The sequence below is a fragment of the Gorilla gorilla genome, chromosome 10 (assembly GCF_029281585.2).
Source record: "Gorilla gorilla gorilla isolate KB3781 chromosome 10, NHGRI_mGorGor1-v2.1_pri, whole genome shotgun sequence".
Lineage (NCBI taxonomy): Eukaryota > Metazoa > Chordata > Mammalia > Primates > Hominidae > Gorilla > Gorilla gorilla.
This window is the reverse complement of record NC_073234.2, coordinates 147,404,145-147,421,779: the sequence shown is the minus strand read 5'-3', so window position 1 is coordinate 147,421,779 and position 17,635 is coordinate 147,404,145. Positions and strand designations below refer to the sequence as shown.

At 62.2% G+C, this 17,635-nt stretch overlaps 1 protein-coding gene across 2 annotated transcripts in view; it reads right to left on the bottom strand.

The window, feature by feature from the left end:
• Positions 1-1,980: 1,980 nt before the first annotated feature.
• The window catches only part of ULK1 (unc-51 like autophagy activating kinase 1), a 29,573-nt gene continuing 13,918 nt past the window's right edge, over positions 1,981-17,635 (bottom strand). The window contains exons 6-28 of one of the 2 annotated variants that reach the window (XM_031000660.3): positions 17,379-17,552; positions 17,225-17,298; positions 16,959-17,060; positions 16,351-16,409; positions 16,183-16,265; positions 15,879-15,929; positions 15,387-15,475; positions 14,098-14,245; positions 12,985-13,045; positions 12,055-12,144; positions 11,400-11,525; positions 10,646-10,794; positions 10,456-10,542; positions 9,717-9,985; positions 9,285-9,478; positions 8,814-8,923; positions 8,148-8,291; positions 7,023-7,207; positions 5,751-5,923; positions 5,540-5,658; positions 4,994-5,151; positions 3,895-4,030; positions 1,981-3,824 (exon numbers count right to left, since the gene is read on the bottom strand). In XM_031000660.3, the coding sequence (XP_030856520.1) occupies positions 3,769-3,824; positions 3,895-4,030; positions 4,994-5,151; positions 5,540-5,658; positions 5,751-5,923; positions 7,023-7,207; positions 8,148-8,291; positions 8,814-8,923; positions 9,285-9,478; positions 9,717-9,985; positions 10,456-10,542; positions 10,646-10,794; positions 11,400-11,525; positions 12,055-12,144; positions 12,985-13,045; positions 14,098-14,245; positions 15,387-15,475; positions 15,879-15,929; positions 16,183-16,265; positions 16,351-16,409; positions 16,959-17,060; positions 17,225-17,298; positions 17,379-17,552 (2,837 nt within the window). In that variant the 3' untranslated portion in view covers positions 1,981-3,768. The remainder of the gene's footprint in view (positions 3,825-3,894; positions 4,031-4,993; positions 5,152-5,539; positions 5,659-5,750; positions 5,924-7,022; positions 7,208-8,147; positions 8,292-8,813; positions 8,924-9,284; positions 9,479-9,716; positions 9,986-10,455; positions 10,543-10,645; positions 10,795-11,399; positions 11,526-12,054; positions 12,145-12,984; positions 13,046-14,097; positions 14,246-15,386; positions 15,476-15,878; positions 15,930-16,182; positions 16,266-16,350; positions 16,410-16,958; positions 17,061-17,224; positions 17,299-17,378; positions 17,553-17,635) is intronic. The other variant, XM_031000661.3, reaches the window with a different exon arrangement.

The following is a 17,635-nucleotide window of genomic DNA, read 5'->3' as shown; positions in this document are numbered from 1 at the left end:
CAGAGGACCTTAGGGTGATGTGTGGCGTGACACTTCTGCAAAGCCCAGTGTACATCGAGTGACCCCATGATGTGAACTATGGACTTCGGGTACTATGACAGAACCTGTAGTATTAGAAGAAATACTAATAGAAAAATCCATGATTTTTAAAAATCTAAAATATGAATATTGGGTTCAATAGCAGAGACAAAGGCACTGCACGAACGTGACGTGTTACTGACAGGGGAGAGGGCAGATCTCTGTACGTCCTACTCAATTTTCCTACAGATATAAAACTGCTCTAAAAAGTGATATTAACACCAACAAAATTCCATGTTTGTAGTGACCGTCTGGGCATTTCTTTACGTTTCAGACGTACCAGGAGGATCACGGCGCCCACAGCCTGGCAGCTGCTCCACCACACCTTCTCACCCGGTGCCGAGTGCAGCTGTTCCTGTCTGAGGAGGCTCAGTTTGGAAGCAGCCCCTCTTGGGACTCAGAAATCAAGGTCTCCGCCTTCCCCTTCCTCGAGAACACCAACCTCTCAATGAACTTTCACTTCTTACTGCGGTTAGCAGTTTTTAGCAAGTTATTTTTATCTAATAAAAACAATATATAGTTTTAAAAATGCGACCTCTACAGGAGTTCGAGACCAGCCTGGCCAACATGTGAAACCCCGTCTCTACTAAAAATACAAAAAATTAGCTGGGCGCATGCCTGTAGTCCCAGCTATTCAGGAGGCTGAGGCAGGAGAATTGCTTGAACCTGGGAGGCGGACGTTGCGGTGAGCCCAGATTGCAGCACTGCACTCCAGTCTGGGCGACAGAGTGAGACTTCAACTAAAAAAAAAAAAAAAAAAGTTGGGGCGTGGTGGCTCATGCCTGTAATCCCAGCACTTTGGGAGGATGAGGCAGGCAGGTGGATCACAGGGTCAGATTGAGACCATCCTGGACAACATGGTGAAACTCCATCTCTACTAAAAATACAAAAACTAGTTGGGCGTGGTGGCACTTGCCTATAATCCCAGCTACTCGGGAGCCTGAGGCTGGAGAATCGCTTGAACCTGGGAGGCAGAGATTGCAGTGAGCCAAGATTGCACCACTGCACTCCAGCCTGGGTGACAGAGGGAGACTGTCTCAAAAAAAAAAAAAACAGCCAGGTGCGCTGGCTCATGCCTGTAATCCCAGCACTTTGGAAGGCCAAGGCAGGCAGACCACAACATCAGACTGAAACTATCCTGGCTAATACGGTGAAACCCCGTCTCTACTAAAAACAAAACAAAACAAAACAAAAACAAAAATTAGCCGGGCTTGGTGGCTGTAGTCCCAGCTACTTGGGAGGCTGAGGCAGGAGAATCTCTTGAACCTGGGAGGCAGAGGTTTCAGTGAGCTGAGATCACGCCACTGCACTCCAGCCTGAGCAACAGAGTTACTCATTTCAAATTTAAAAATAAATAAATAAATAAATAAATAAATAAAGGGGGGGGGGGCAAAGGATTTAGATGTTCCTCCAAAGACACACAAATGGCCGCCAAGTACCGGTGATGCTCGACGTCATGACCCCTTGGGGAAATGCAAATCAAAACCACACGGCAAGGCCTTGGAGGCCCAGCTGCTCAGAGGCTGCAGTGAACGAACCGTGTTGCTTCTTGGAAGTTAACACAGAGCTCCACGTGGCCCCAAAACCCCTCCTAGGTGTATCCCCCAAAGGAGTCAAAGCAGGTGCCCAAAGCTATACCAAGGCAGGTGCCCTGCCCTCTGGACTCTCTTCACCCTGTGCAGGACCCCCAGCCTGGCGGGAGAGGCTTCCTGTGGCGCAGGGGTCTGCATTGTCCCTCAACACATCCAGCTTCTGCCCTGGGGCTCTGCTCCCAGGGCTGTGTCGACCATTGTGGGCACCTGTGGAGGGGGCCCTGGGGCTCCTGTGCCTCGGCTGAGAAAGAAAATGACAGAACCCTGAAAACAGTGACAAGCCAACGAAGACAAGTGGTGACACTAGCCCAACAATTCCAAAGGTTTATTTCCTTATGTTGGTATTATACAATATAACGCAAAGGGCAGGAAATCACACAAAATTTGCTTTAAAATAGACAAAGGGTCCAGCACTATCAAGAGAACATTCAACCAGGGGCAGCAGTTGAGGCGCCCAGGACCTGCTTGGACACACGCACATGCGGCCGCGATGGAAGCAAGAGGACCAGGACGCCGGGCAAGATCCCCGCAGTGCCAGCTTCCCAGGACTCAGGATTCCAGTCGGCCATGAAGCAATAAATACAAACATGCCCCACAAGGTGAGAATAAAGCCATCAAGGTGATGAGGAAGAAGTCACGGGGATTTTCTTCTTCTAAGTCCAAGCACAGTGGCAATATTTCAAGTATTGCAAAGAAAAACACACGTGTGTGTATTTTTGTCTGTTATGTGGCGTGTGACCCTGGAACCCCCCGCATGGGTCCATGGCCCCACCACTGCCTCCCGCAGACTGGGGACTCGTTCAAGTATCTACTGATTCAGGCAGGGCTAACCGAGGGCTGGGCAGACCAAGGGAGGCCCAGGCGGGGTTTGCAGCGCATGCCCACCTGGAATCCGGAAGGCAGGCCTCTCTGCAGACGCCCTCCGTGGCCCTGGGCAAGGCAGAGGCAGGGAGGGACAGGGCTGTCATCAGGCCTACCCTGCCGAGGAGCTGACATCAAAACTGACTGTCAAAGCTGGACGGGGAGCTTTTGCACATGTTACTTTTTTCTTTGCATGAAGTATTCCCCTCATCTGCCTCCAGGCCCAGGTGGGGAGGGTGCTGGGCACACACCTGTCCTGCTGCTGCCACAGGGAGGGGCGGCAGGGGACAGCCACCAACACAGGTGTGCAAAGCAGCCTCACCCGCCCGCCACACGCCCCTGTGCCATCTGCCTCTAACCTGGCCCAGTCCTCGCCCTCCCAAAACCAATTCTTAAACACCTACAAGTTTTCTCCTTTAAAGAAAAAATGAGCTGCATAAAAATAAGACACATTTTAGGAATAAAGTGTGAAAGATTACAAGACGCGTCCAGGGCTGAGAGAACACGGTGCCTCTGCTGCCGGTCCCCAGAGGAACGCTTGAACAAAGAATTGCCTCTGCCTCTAGCGCAGGGCCCCACTCCCCCCGGAGCCAGTTCTCCCCCTGAGGTCCAGACCTGGGCAGCAACGTGGTCCAGTGCTCAGGCCTGGGGGGCCCTGGCACGTGTCTGCATATGTGTATGTACAAACACCAGGCCGCTGCCAGGAATCGCTGCCCAGCAGTCCCTGGTGAGGTCCAGGTTCTGTCTCTATATGCATAAAGTGCTTGGGTGATTGACAAAGCTGGGTGGGTATCTCGGAGGGAGAGGCTCCTGGAGACTGGGGGACGCCGAGGCCGCAGGCTCTTCCTGGGCACAGTGCCTGCTGACCTGCCCTAAGCAGGAGCTCGCTTTGGCTTTGAGTCGGCAGTGGTCTCAGGCCCTTGCCTGTCCTCCGGGGCTGCCCTGGGGCTAGAGGGTGGTGGCACCCACGCCTGCTGAGCCAGGCAGCTGGAGGGGCAGAAATTCTGTGATCCCCATCTGTAAAAGATGGGAGACACCCCCAAGCTGTGTGGCTCCAGATGTGCTGGTTCTGCCCCGTAAGCTGAGGGGAGGCCGGCAGGCTGACTGTCCTTGGGGCCCAGGGCAGGGCTCAGCACCAGCGATCAGCGCTATGGGCTTGTCCCGAGGAGTCCAGCCAGCACGCAGAGCCCACTCTGCAGGGCTTGGCAGGACGGGGGGCCCAGCCAGGCCAGAAAGGTCAGGCACAGATGCCAGTCAGCAGCGCCGAGAGTCTCCGCTCAATGCACAGCTTGCCTGTGGAGGGAGAGGGGAGTGTGAGGGAGACGCCCAGAGTCCCCAACCCCCAGCCCAGCCTGGCACTCACACTTGGAGACGTTCTCGATGTCGGCCTGGTCCGAGAGCATGTGCTGCAGCCCCTCCAGGAGCAGCAGGGCCTTGTGGTAGCGCGGGACGCAGCCCTCACGGTGCTGGAACATCTCGTCCAGGGCAGCCGACTGCACCTGGGGGCGAGGACAGAGGCTGGACAGGGCCAGCTCACCCCACTCCCTCCCAGCAAGGGCTGCCCTGCACTCACGGCAGCGGCCCAGGGGTGGCAGATAGGCGCTCAGGGCAGTGACGTGGGGACATAAGTGCTGGTGCAGCCTGCTGTGCAGAGGGGATGGTCACAGGGCCAAGGGGAGACACTGCCTGGAACCAGATGACCCTGGCCAGCGCTGTCAGCCTGGCCCCAGGACAACAGAGTGCCCGCCGCTCAGTCAGTGTCATTACTGCTGCTGCCTGGCCTGCCTGGCCGGGAAGGGGGGCAGGAGGGAGGCTGACTTTTCCCATGTTTGTTCAGACTGGATCTTTACTACATGCATAAATTTTCTTAAAAAAGGAGACTCAGGCACTCATGAGTTTTTGCCTGTAATACCCAGCATCTTGGGAAGCTGAGGCAAGAGGATCACTTCAGCCCAGGAGTTAGCGGCTACACTACACTTCAGCCTGGGCAACAGTGCAAGACCCTCTCTTAAAAAAAGAAAACAAAAAATAAACAAAAAGGGGGCCCCACCTCAGAGGCAGAGGGAGCTCTTCAGAGCCCAAGCAGAGAGTCTGTGCCCGCAGTACCACCTGAGTGCACCACACTTCCAGGCAGGTTGTCCGGGACCAGGTGCTGCTTCTGGAGGCTGACACCTGACTACGAGGCCTGAAGACCAAGTCTCTCATTTTACAATTGGGGAAACTGAGTCGGGGCGAGGCAGGATGCACATGTGCCACGGCACCCGTACAATCAAGGATGCACCCAGCCGAACTGTGAGCGCCTGCAGGAGGCTGGGGGTGCATAATGCTGTCATTTCAAGACCTCCAGAAGTGACACCCCCCAAAGTCTCACCAAGCTGTGGGCATCAAGGTCCCCTCCCAGTGGAGACAGCCGGCCTGGAAGTCCCTGGCCCCTGCCCCGCTGGTGTCTGTCTGTCCCGTACCATCTGCACAGCGTGGCTGAAGATGAGTCTCTCGGCAGTGATGCTGTGGATGCGGTCCAGGAGCCGCTGCTTGTCCAGGAAGAAGCGCTGCAGCCGCAGGCTCAGGCCCTGGCAGGACACCACGCTGGCCTTGTACAGCTCATTCAGCCTGCGCACCACTGCAAAGGACGAGGGTGGTCAGCTCAGGGTGCAGCAGACACGGGGCAGGGCTGGAGTGGCCATGATCTGCCCGGTGCACTGAGCGAGCACGTCCCTCCCTCCCTGCCACAGCCCTGGCTCCCCGTGGCCTTCAGTGTGTGGCCAGGCTCCGCACCTTGTCCCGGGTGCCATCCGACCCCACGGCCTCTGTGCTCTGCATACTGGGCTCCAGGGTGCTGTCCGACCCAATGGCCGCTGTGCTCTGCACACTGGGCCAGGCCCCAAGGCCTTTGCACCTTTGCACAGGGGCCTACTCAAGCAGCCTCCCTGTCACCCTGTCACCCAGACAGTTGCAAGGTGGGCTTCCTCCCCAACCCGGCATGTGGGCTGAGTGGTCGCAGCCCTCACCCTGCTTCACGGTGGACGACAGGCAGAGCTTGCCGGCCCGGATCTGGTCGATGGCAGTTTGCAGGCCGGAGGACAGTAGCTCGGCCACCTTCAGGTACAGCACCAGCTGTTCCGCGAAGCTGGGGGCGGCAGGCAGATCAGAGGAGGCCAGTTGGTCCTGGCCCCCAGGCCACCACCCGCCCCACCCCGCCCCAGCCCTGGCGGCACCCACCCCCATTCTCGGCTCAGCAGGCTGATCTGGTCGGCCACCACACTCTCCTGCAGCTGGTACTCAGGGCCCCCCGCCGCCTCGCTGGCGCTGCCCTTCAGGGCTGCGATCTCCAGGACGTGCTGCACGAACAGCAGCGTGAAGCGCAGGCCACGCAGGATCTCCGTGTGCTCTTGCTGCAGGAAGCGGCCGTCAGGGCGGCACGTGCTGCCCGGGCTTGGAAGGGGCTTGTCTCCCTTCAGACTCACCGATGACGCCTTGGGGAGGCAGGGCAGGGTCCCCTCCCCTGCTGCAGCCCGGGCAGCTGGGATGTGCCACACCCAACACCCCACACACCCTGCACCCCACACACCCTGCACCCCACACACCCTACACCCCACACACCCTGCACCCCACACACCCTGCACCCCACACACCCTGCACCCCACACACCCTACACCCCACACAGCCGGCACCCCACACACCCCGCACCCCACACACCCGACACCCCACACACCCCGCACCCCACACACCCCGCACCCCACACACCCTGCACCCCACACACCCTACACCCCACACAGCCGGCACCCCACACAGCCGGCACCCCACACACCCCGCACCCCACACACCTGACACCCCACACACCCTGCACCCCACACCCGACACCCCACACCCCCGACACCCCACACCCCCGACACCCCACACTCGACACCCCACACACTCGACACCCCACACCCGACACCCCACACCCCACACACCCGACACCCCACACACCCTGCACCCCACACACCCTACACCCCACACAGCCAGCACCCCACACACCCCGCATCCCACACACCCGACACCCCACACAGCCGACACCCCACACACCCTGCACCCCACACCCGACACCCCACACCCCCGACACCCCACACCCGACACCCCACACACTCGACACCCCACACCCGACACCCCACACCCCACACACCCGACACCCCACACACCCTACACCACATACCCCAAAACCCCACACCCCGACACCCCACACACCCGACACCCCACACACCCGACACCCCACACCCCATACCCCGACACCCCACACACCCGACACCCCACACACCCAACACCCCACACCCCCGACACCCCACACCGACACCCCACACCCGACACCCCACACCCGACACCCCACATACCCTACACCCCACACACCCTACACCCCACACACCCTACACACCTGACACCCCACACACCCGACACCCCACACACCCCACACACCCTCCAGCCAGAATGGGAACCTTTGCTCACTCCAGCCCTCACCTCCATGAGGGTCTCCTCAGGGAGGTCGGGGGCCTCGAAGGTCACAGCCCCCTCCAGGTTCACAGCAATGGGGTCGGCAAAGCTGCAGCCGTGTCCTGGAGCAGGGAGCTCAGGGGCTGGGGCCTCGCTGCAGGGCCCAGGCACCAGGTGGCGGGCAGAAGAGCCGGCAGAGCCAGTGGGGCCTGCTGCAGGGAGAGGGCGGTGAGGGGCACACCAGGACCAGCAGACACCATGGCCCCCATCCATCCCCCACAGACTCCCACACCTCCAGGGCCCAATGTGCCTCTGCCTCGGTTTACACCTGTTATATCCCAATGCTCCAACAGGAGAAGCACAGCAGGCCCCTAGAGCCCCTCCTCAACCTCTTGCCACTCACCACAACCCCCAAGTCCCCAGCTCCCCACCTCAGGCCAAGGGCTGCGGTGCCCACCAAGGGACCCTCTGGGTATCCCGACCCCCAGCCCAGATCTGCCTGGGAGGAGGGCAGCTGCCACTGTCTGGAATGGGGTAGATGCGTGGCCTGGTGTGCTACTGTGCCCCACAGCTGGGCCCAAGGCCCAAAAGGACCTCAAAGGGCAAGGCAGTCCCCCATCCTCGCTATGGGGCTGGCAGGTGACCCCAGCGATGGCAGCCCCTGGCCAGGACCAGACACCCATAAGCCCGCCCCTCCCCAGGCAGAACCCACAGTGGGGACCCAGCCAGGCCCCAGGCCCAGAGCATCCCCACACACCACTGGCTGGGGAACCGAGGGGCACGCCTGTCTGCACGGCCTGTGCTCATCAGGGCAACTCCTGACCAACACAGCACAGCCCACGGCAGCTGGGCAAGGAGGCCACGATCCAGACACCGTCCCTGCTCACCTCGTTTTGGGGATAAATGGGAACGAGCACCTACCACTCACAGGTTGAGTGGCAGGGGTGGTCTGAGGGGTAGATACCAGAACCACGTCCATTTTGCAGATGGGGAGACAGAGCATGGGTTTCTCAGGGGCCTGAGCTGCTTCCTCAGGCACCCCCGGGCTCTGGGGGGCTGTAGTCCAGTGACCCGAGTTAAAGGATGCCCCCCTCCGCCAGGGCGCTGCCACCACCCCAAAAGGGACAGGGCTTCAGCCTAGCCAGCCCTCACCTGAGAACATCCTGGTGCGGGGGCCCTGGGGGGGCGTGCTCCCGCTCGGGGGAGAGCCCACGGTGAAGACCACCGGGGAGGGGCTGCTGGTGCCCCCAGCACGGGCTCCTGGGTGCAGGCTCCCTCCAAAGCCAGCTGAGGGTGCTGGGAGAGCAAGGAAGGGCTCAGGAGCATCCTGACTCCCCCCGACCCCCATCCCACAGCCTCCAACCCCCATCCCACAGCCTCCGAGCCGCACCCGACCCCCGTCCCACAGCCTCCGAGCCCCACCCGACCCTCGTCCCACAGCCTCCGACCCCCATCCCACAGCCTCCGAGCCCCACCCGACCCCCGTCCCACAGCCTCCGACCCCCACCCGACCCCCGTCCCACAGCCTCCGAGCCCCACCCGACCCCCGTCCCACAGCCTCCGAGCCCCACCCGACCCCCGTCCCACAGCCTCCGAGCCGCCACCCGACCCCCATCCCACAGCCTCCGACCCCCATCCCACAGCCTCCGACCCCCACCCGACCCCCGTCCCACAGCCTCCGAGCCCCACCCGACCCCCGTCCCACAGCCTCCGAGCCCCACCCGACCCCCGTCCCACAGCCTCCGAGCCCCACCCGACCCCCATCCCACAGCCTCCGACCCCCGTCCCACAGCCTCCAAGCCCCACCCACCCACACACCGATCTCCATGGGCTTCTCCTGCAGGCTCTCCGTGCTGCCCGGGTCCGGGGCTTGTGTCCCAAACGCCGCCTTAAGGAGCAGGTCAGTGAGGCGGCTGGTGCTGAAAGACCTGTGGGAGGGTGCAGGGCTGTGCTGGGTGCCCGGCCCACCCCACCCTAACTGGACCTCGAGAGGTCCCTCTGCAGGCCAGACACACATGATGCACGGTCTCCTGGCCCACCTTGAGAGGCAGGCGCTCCTGTCACCCCAGCTTACAGGCGGGCATGGCGAGGCTCAGGACGGGGACCTGCTGGGGGTCTAGGGCCAGCCATAGGTGGGCCAGGCTCTCCGGCACCCAGCCACACTGGGCACCCACAGAAGGGCAAGGCTGGGCTTTTCCTGTTCTACCCCCCAGAAGTACACAGCAGAACAACGCAGGGGAAAGGGGCTGCCCCTCAGAAGCCCGTCCAAGGCCTGTCCCCTCAACTCACCGGCCAAAGGGACCCTTGGGGTCCTCTCCTGGCCGCAGGCCAGGGCCCAACGGCTGACCATGGAAGGGTCCCATCTCAGAGAGGTCGGGCAGCGTCCGGTTTCGAGGGGGCGTCATCACCACGCCCTGCCGGGCTAGGAGGGCCAGCAGGTTCTGGGAGCTGGGGGTCTTCGGGAAGTCGAAGGAGGGCACAGCCTAGGAGGACAGAGATGGGGTGAAGACTGCCCCGCAGGTCTGCAGCCCTGGGGCCCAGTGCCTGGGGAAGGGGCCGAGTCCGCAGGAACTGGCAGGCATGTGGGAGCGGCCTGAGCATGAGCCCAGGCGGGGGTCAAAAGGTACAGAGCTGCCTTCCTCGGTCTTTGTTCAGGACTGGCCACTCCCACCCATCTTCCCCAGGGCTCTGTGCCCCTGCACACATGGCAGTGCCCATTACCTTGGTGGGGGAGCCCAGGATGGGGGGCAGGGGGTTTCGCTGCAGGAAGTCGGGCAGCTTGGGTGAGCCCCGCAGGTTCCGGCAGGACTGCAGGCCGTGGGACGGCTGGGGAGGGCTGGCCTGTGATGGGCTGAACACAGCTCCCAGGGGGTCCGTGGGGGGTTTGGGCAGCTTGGGGCGGACGACGTGCAAGTCAGACAGGTTGGGGGCACTGTGCAGGCGGCAGCCCAGCCCGGAAGTGCGGGTAGAGTGCTCGGGTGCAGACGAGCCTAGAGAGAGAGACACGCCTCGTCACGACCTTCTGGTCCAGCGGCCCGGCCCTAGGCCCCACTGCTACCACACGGAGCCCCTTGGGGTAGATGCACTCCAAGGCCCCACTCTTTTTCTTTTTTTAAGACGGAGTCTCGCCCTGTCATTCAGGCTGGAGTGCAGTGGTATGACCTCGGCTCACTGCAACCTCTGCCTCCCAGGTTCAAGCGATTCTCCTGCCTCAGCCTCCCGAGTAGCTGAGGCGCCACTCTTAAACCTGACCCTCAGCCAGCACAGAAGACTGGCACAGAGGGGATAAGAAACCTGCCCCAGCTCACACAGCCAGGAGGTGGAGAGGCAGTTGGCTTCTGTTCCACCAGCTTCCTTCCCACTCCTTTTCACTTGGAAAAAGCAAGGGCTTTAGACCAGGATGACAACGTGAGCGAGGGAGGTCAGCCTAGCACCCCCTCCCCCTCCGGACTGCACCCACCTGGACGAGGGGACCTGCCACCCCGCATCTCAGCTCCCTGTGGGGAGGGCGTCCCGCTCCAGCCTGGCCGCTCAGGGATGGTTCCAACTTGGGGAAAAGAGAGACCTGTCAGGGTCCAGCTGGGACAGAGACAGCGCCCTCACCCACTGCCTACAGACGCCCCTTCCCAGGCCCCAGCCTGCAGGTGCACCTTGAGGTGATGGCGTGTAGGGCCGGCCTCCACCCAGAGACATCTTCCTGGCCAGGACGCCTCCATGCTCAGCGTGGGCAGGGGGCGAGGGGCTGGCCCTTGCAAAGCCCAGGGGGCTGGTGCTGCCTGACCTGCGGATGGCAGAGGACCTGAAGACAAGGCAGATATTAGGAGGGGAGGCCTCAGCAGCCCTGCCTGACCTGTGGACGGCAGAGGACCTGGGGACAAGGCAGGTATTAGGAGGGGAGGCCCCAGCAGCCCAGGACCCCATGCCACGCCAAGTGGCTACAGTGCTGACAGATGGCTCATCCTCTGCTGCACTCTGTCCAGGTAACCGGCCACACAGTGGGTGTGTGGGAGGAGTTGGCCCCTTAGCTTTCCTGCCTGGGGCGCCAACCCAAGGCACCCTCACCCTAAAGTCTCCATCCCCTGCCAGACACCCACTGGCCCACACAGCCTTCTGTGAGTTCAAAGAAAGATACCCTTTCCTCCCACCATTTACTTCTGTCTGTTAAAACTGGCCAAAGTCAATATTGATTTTATAAACTAGAGACATTTTACTGATCAGAAAACTGTCAAAATAACTCTAGAAACCCAAGACATCAACAAAGTAAATGGTGGTGCTGAGTTATGCAGTGCGCAGCCTGCACAACTGCACATGGATTACGACCCTGTCCCTCTATGGGAGCCGTGGAAGGGCTCCTGCCACACAAGGCCCCGGCCATGCCTGGCTACCTGGGGGCTCCACACTCACCGAGGTGTTTGGAACTGGGTGGGTGACTGCAGGTTTCGCTCAATGCGCTGGTAGTTCTGCACCTGCGTGGGGACTGGGATGGGGACAGAGGCGCCGCACCTGCTGCTGGAGAACGGGCCAGCCCGACTGTGGTGGAGAGAGATCAGGATCATGACAGACACTGGGGTCACAAGAGGCTGAGATCATGGAGCTGGGGCACCAGAAGAAAGCCTAGGCCCAGACTTCCTAGCTAGGGCAGAGGCCACCCTGAGACCCATGCCAGGTCTGAAAAGAGCCGGCTTCCGTGCCTCTACACACACCAGAAATGTGGCACCTGCACCCCACCTGGACTCCCAGTCTGCACCCAGCCAGTGGGGGGCCACCCTGGCTGGGGCCCTAGCCATTCCTGGCCCAACAGGCTCAAGGCTTGCGACAGGACTGTGCTGGCCCTGGCGTCCCTGGTTGGTTTCCTCATTCACCTAGTCCTGTCAATGCTCCTCCCACTATAGTCCCTCCTGCGGGACGACCCAGCAGACCCCATCCTGCGAGGCCTGGGAGAAGAAGGCAGGGGCCTCTGGACACAGCAGGCCTGGGCTGGCTGCGACACACAGGAAGCCCAACCTCCAGCTGGGGGACTGTTCACAGCCCCATCCACCCAGCCTGGGGCCCTGCTTACCCTGAGGGACTGGGGGAGCTGCTGCAGGGTGGGGATGGAGATGGGGTCCGGCCGTGGCTCTCCAAGCCCGCAGAGGCCACCAGTGAGCTCCTGTGGGGCAGAAGGGAGGCCAAGGGCATTTTTTTTTTTTTTTTTTTTTTTGAGACAGTCTCACTCTGTCGCCCAGGCTGGAATGCAGTGGCGCAATCTCGGCTCACTGCAACCTCTGCCTCCTGGGTTCAAGCTATCTTCCTGCCTCAGCCTCCCGAGTAGCTGGGAATACAGGCATGTGCCACCACGCCTGGCTAATTTTTTGCATTTCTTTTTTTTGTCAGTAGAGACAGGGTTTCACCATGTTGGCCAGGATGGTCTCAATCTCCTGACCTTGTGATCCACCCGCCTCGGCCTCCCAGAGTGCTGGGATTACAGGCGTGAGCCACCACGGGCCAACAGCATTTACTTTTTTTTTTTTTGAGACGGAGTCTCGCTCTGTCACCCAGGCTGGAGTGCAGTGGCGCGATCTCAGCTCATTGTAAGCTCCGCCTCCCGGGTTCACGCCATTCTCCTGCCTCAGCCTCCTGAGTAGCTGGGACTACAGGCGCCCGCCACCATGCCAGGCTAAGTTTTTTTGTATTTTTGGTAGAGACAGGGTTCCACCATATTAGCCAGGGTGGTCTCGATCTCCTGACCTTGTGATCCGCCCGCCTCAGCCTCCCAAAGTGCTGGGACTACAGGCGTGAGCCACCGCACCCAGAGGCCAAGGGCATTTTCAAGCCACACGCGGCACAAAGCTCAGCCCGCCCTGTGCCCCACTAGCCCCTGCCTGCAGTAGACATGGCAGTCTCAGCCCTCCCCCAATGGCCTGATGACTCCAGGCAGGGATAACACGGGCCACTTCCAAGGCCACAGTTTCTCTCCCCTAAAATACAGAGGTAAGGGATGAGGGCTCACCCACTGCACATCAGGCTATCTGGCGGGGGTTTGGCACTGGGCGCCTCAGCCACCAGGTCACCTGCAGGGGGAGACAAGGCTGGGCCTGGGGTCCTTGCCGCCTGCCCAGGGCCACTCCACCCCACACCCCACCGAGGCTCTCTGCTGGATCCCCATGCACACTCCACCTTGCAGGGGCCTCAGCTCGTACAGCGGCCTTGCGGGGGGCAGAGCCTGGGTGGTACGGTCCAGGCTGCATCCTCCCTGCCAGCCCCAGGCCAGCTCCAGGAGACCAGAGCGCTGCCTGCCCCCGCTTATCCCCACTTGGACTCTGCGCCTCCTGTCTCCTGTGTCCTCAGCCCCAGAGACCCCTGGGGCCCTGCCCCCCAGCCTTTAGCTAACTCCAGGATGGGCGGGGGAGGTCAGGCATCTACAGCCCTAAGTCTGGGCCCAACCCCCTCCAGGAATACCCAGGTTCCTGCCACCAAGGAGGCTCTGCCCTACCCCTGGTGTCCGTCTTCCTGTTGCCCTGACAGATGGCAAAGGACCAAGGCCCTCCCCAGGTCTGTCTGGGGCTTGGCTCGGGCCTCACCACCCCTGCAGAAGCCATGCTGATGGGAGAGGCGGAGGGCTCAGCATGAGTCATTGTGTCCCTGGCAGACACGGGGACCAGTGCCAACCCAGACCTCCAGGAGCTTTGGGACAGCCAGGGACAGAGTGCAGGGCCTTCAGAGGAGCCACAGACCCCAGGCCTGCTCCAAAAGCCAAGGAATAAACCCACCTGCAGGGTGTAGAGGCAGCAAGAGTTGCTGAGAAACAAGGTAGGGGTACACGGCGGGGGAGGGGCACGAGGTGAGCGGCCCCCACCCATCCGAAGAGCAGCACTGTCTAAGGAGACCAGGCCTATGGCCTCCGACCTCCTACTGACCACTAGGAGGACCCGGCTTTGATTCCAGGAGTGGTTTTAACAGACACGGCCTCCCCAACCAAGCTGGGCCGACGCCGGTGGCTCCCAGGGGCCCATCCTAACTGCCCATAAGTGGAGATGGGCTACACACTGTGCATCCAACACATGCAATGCACTGTCCCCGCCGCACCTGAGGCGTCACCTCCAAGCCCAGCGTGCCCCCTGACCTGGAAACTGCGCGGGGACCATGACGAAGTCGTCTGTGTCACAGGAGGAGTCCTTGCTGCCACCAGAGTCCCGGGAGCTGTGCAGGAAGCCAGCGGTGTCAGCCGGGGAGGCCAGGGTCTTCTGTAGCTGCTGCATCTCGCCCAGGGACTGAGAGTCAACGGAGGGGCTGGTGAGCAGGTCTCAGGGACCTAGACACTCAGGGGAGCAAATTCCCCCTCCTGGGATGGCCCAGAGCCCCAGTAAAGATCGGGGCGCTGGGGCTGAGAAGGGCTGGGCACGTCTTTCTTCCTGTGCTCCGCTCTTCTCTGTACTTCCAGAGCACTCCACTCAAAGGCCAGCTTTGACCTCGCAGGGACAGGCCCCCCGACGAGCCACTCCCACCATGCAGCCTGGGTGGGTTGAAGCCCTCAGCTCCCAGAAGCTCTGGGAGGCCCTGTTTTGGGGAGTTGTTCACCACCTGCCCTCTGCACCTCACTTTTCCATTGGCATAGCCAAGAGAACGAGGTACCATGGAAGGCGTGTCCAGTGGAGAGGCTGCCACCCTGGTGGGCCCTGCTCTGAGGCCAGCACCATGCTAAGGCCCAGCGCACACCATCTGTGCGGTGGTGGCTAAAGCCCCAAGTGCCCCAGGGCAGGTCTGCGGATGCCACAGCTCCCTACAGCACGGCGCTGCCATGCTCCCCTCGCCACATCTGAGCTTTCGGCCATGATACAGGCAGACAACCAAGGTCAGAGGACCGGTCCCTGGTCACAGAGCAGGGGGCCAGGCCAGGAGAGCCCAGACATGAACTCATCACCACCAGCCACAATACCATGCCTGAGAGCCAGGCTCCAAGTCAGATGGATAGAGGGACGGGGGTTCATGGCCGACTCAGGTGCTCTGCAGACCCCTCCCATGTCACACAAGGAGTGCCATCATCATGTGGGGCCATCACCCTGCAACCCTACTCATGCTTTGAGTCCAATGGAAGACACGAGGGAGGCCAGGGGTGCAGGTGTCGGTGGGCCAAGGCCACACGCTGCTTCTGTCCACGTCAGCATAAAACCAAAGACAGGACCAGACCAAACAGCCGCCCTATCGGCCTCTGGGACCTGAGGGCTGTGGGTGTTGGGAGGGGCTGTCGCCCGTTTGTGGGGCTTCAACATCTGACAGAACGAACTCATCCATGTCTTTCGTGACTCACACAGACAACAGAAGTCACAGCACGTCCCCGCAGGGGCCCAGGGCTAGAGCCCCTGACTGCTGAGTGGAGGGAGAAGCTGTCAGGCCCCTGGGGCGGCAACTCACCGGCGGGGAGGCCAGGTGGGAGGTGGAGCTGCTGCTGGAGCTGCTGCCAGACCCCGAGCTTGGGTACGAGGGCACAGGCACGGGTGGGGCTGAGATAAACATGCATAGGTGAGTCTGGGCCATCCTCCTGTCTCCTCCTCACCCTCGAGCCAACCCACAGACTGGACAAGCTCAACCATATCCCCTCCACTTCCGGCTACACCCCGACCAGCAGGAAGGAGGGAGGCTCCCTCCTGGGCCACCCTATGACTGTCACACGGCAGCACCAGCCCCTCCAACACCCCATCCCCATCCCAAGCCTGCTGCACCACGCGAACCCCTGGCCTTGGGGTCCCCGCTGCAGCAGAGCAAGGAGCCGGGTGTCCTGCCCTCCCTGGGAGCTGGCCGCAGCTCAAGACCTGCTCCCTCTGCCCCACACTCAGTGCCCTAACCAGACCCGGGGAGGAAGGGGTGCAGGGCCCATGCGGAGCCCCAGGACCGACAGAAACTCACATTTCCTGACCGAGGGGCTGGCATCGAGGAAAGGGTGATGAAAAAACTCATCTGCAGGAGGAAGGAGGAGTGAGGCCTCAGGAGGACCCCAGCTCTGACCCCAGGCCCCTGCCTCCCCACGGCCTGAGCTCCAGCCACGTTGGGCACCGCACCCGGGCAGAGGTGGAGCCCCTGCCTGCACTTGGCTTGTGGAAAGGGCAGTGTGCACATGGGGCTGGGTGTGAAGCCGGTGAGCCCTGCTCACATCAGCAAATGCAAGGAAGGAGGGTGGGGGACTCCAGCTGCGCCCCTGGTGGGTGCTCACCGAAGTCCATGCGGTCCTTGTGGTTGCGCTGCAGCAGGGCTAGGAGCAGCTGCCGCAGCGGGGCCGAGGTCTCCCGGGGGATGCTGGGGCAAGAGGAGGCTGGTGTGAGCAGGGCCTGCAGGGCCGGAGCCCGCGGGGGAAGGGAAGGGAAGGCGGGAGGGTGCTTACGTGGGGACCAACGTCTTGTTCTTCTCGTAGAACAGGCGCAGGTCCTGGGGGCTGCTGGCCTGCGGGGATGGGGACAGCCTGACTGCCAGGGCTGCGGCCGAGCGGGACCAGCCCACGGGGTCTCGGTGCATTTGTCCCCAGTCGGCCCCTGCCCCAGACGCTGCGAAGCCCGGGGGAAACCGGGTGCTGGCGCCACTGTTTGCTGCTGGAGGTATGAGCATGGGGGCGGGGAGGGGGCGCCGACGGTCTCTCGGGGTGTCCACCCCCCAGAACGCGGCCTCCCAGCCCTCACCCACTCGGCCCCAGCGCTGCCCTCACCTCTGACCAGGCAGGCGACCAGACAGGCGACTAGACAGGCGACCAGACAGGCGACCAGACAGGCGAGGGAGGCCTTGCCGGGGGCAGCTCCCAGTCACCGCCGGCGGCGCCGCCCTCCCTGGGGGACACCGAGGCCCCTTCCCCACTGGACCCCTGGACGCCCGCCCCGCCAGCCAGGACCCGAGGGGATCTCGTGGGGCGCGGGCAGGGCTCGCAGGGGGCGTCTGACCGCAGCTGGCGGACACTTGCACTGACGGTGCGGCGTGGGGAGCAGGGCCAAGCCCAGTTACCTGGAAGGGCGCCTTCCCCGTCAGGCACTGGTAGACGATGGTGCCGATGCTCCACAGGTCCGCCTTCCCGTCGTAGTGCTGGGACATGATGACCTCGGGGGCCTGCGGGACCAGAAGTTGGGTCAGTGTGAGGCCCCCGCACGCCAACCACAGAAGGTGCCCTCCAGGCCACAGCCAACCAGAGCAGAGCGCACCACACCCGAGCCAACCAACCAGCAAGCCCAGAGAGGCGCCCACCCGGCACAGCCCGGCCAAAGTAAACACACCATGTACATGGGGGAGCCGCAGAGTGTGGCCGCCATCATGTTGCTCTGGAGGTACCGCGCGAAGCCGAAGTCAGCTGCGGGAGAGACGCGTCAGGACCAGCGCCGGCCCCAGAGCCCCTCCCCGCCGGGCCCGCCTGCCTGCCCGCGGGCTGACCGATCTTGACGCGGATGCTGTTGGGGTTGGCGCGGCGGCCGGCGGGGTTGGACAGCAGGATGTTCTGCGGCTTCAGGTCGCGGTGGATGATGCCTTTGCTGTGCAGAAGCCGCATGGCGCCCGCGATCTGCTGCAGGAAGAGCCTGATGGTGTCCTCGCTCAGCGTGCGCATGGCTGCAGGGAGAGGCGGCTCAGGGCCTGGGGGCCGTGTTTCCTCCCCCAGGGGTGAGTCCCGCGCAGCCAGGCCGGTCCCGCCA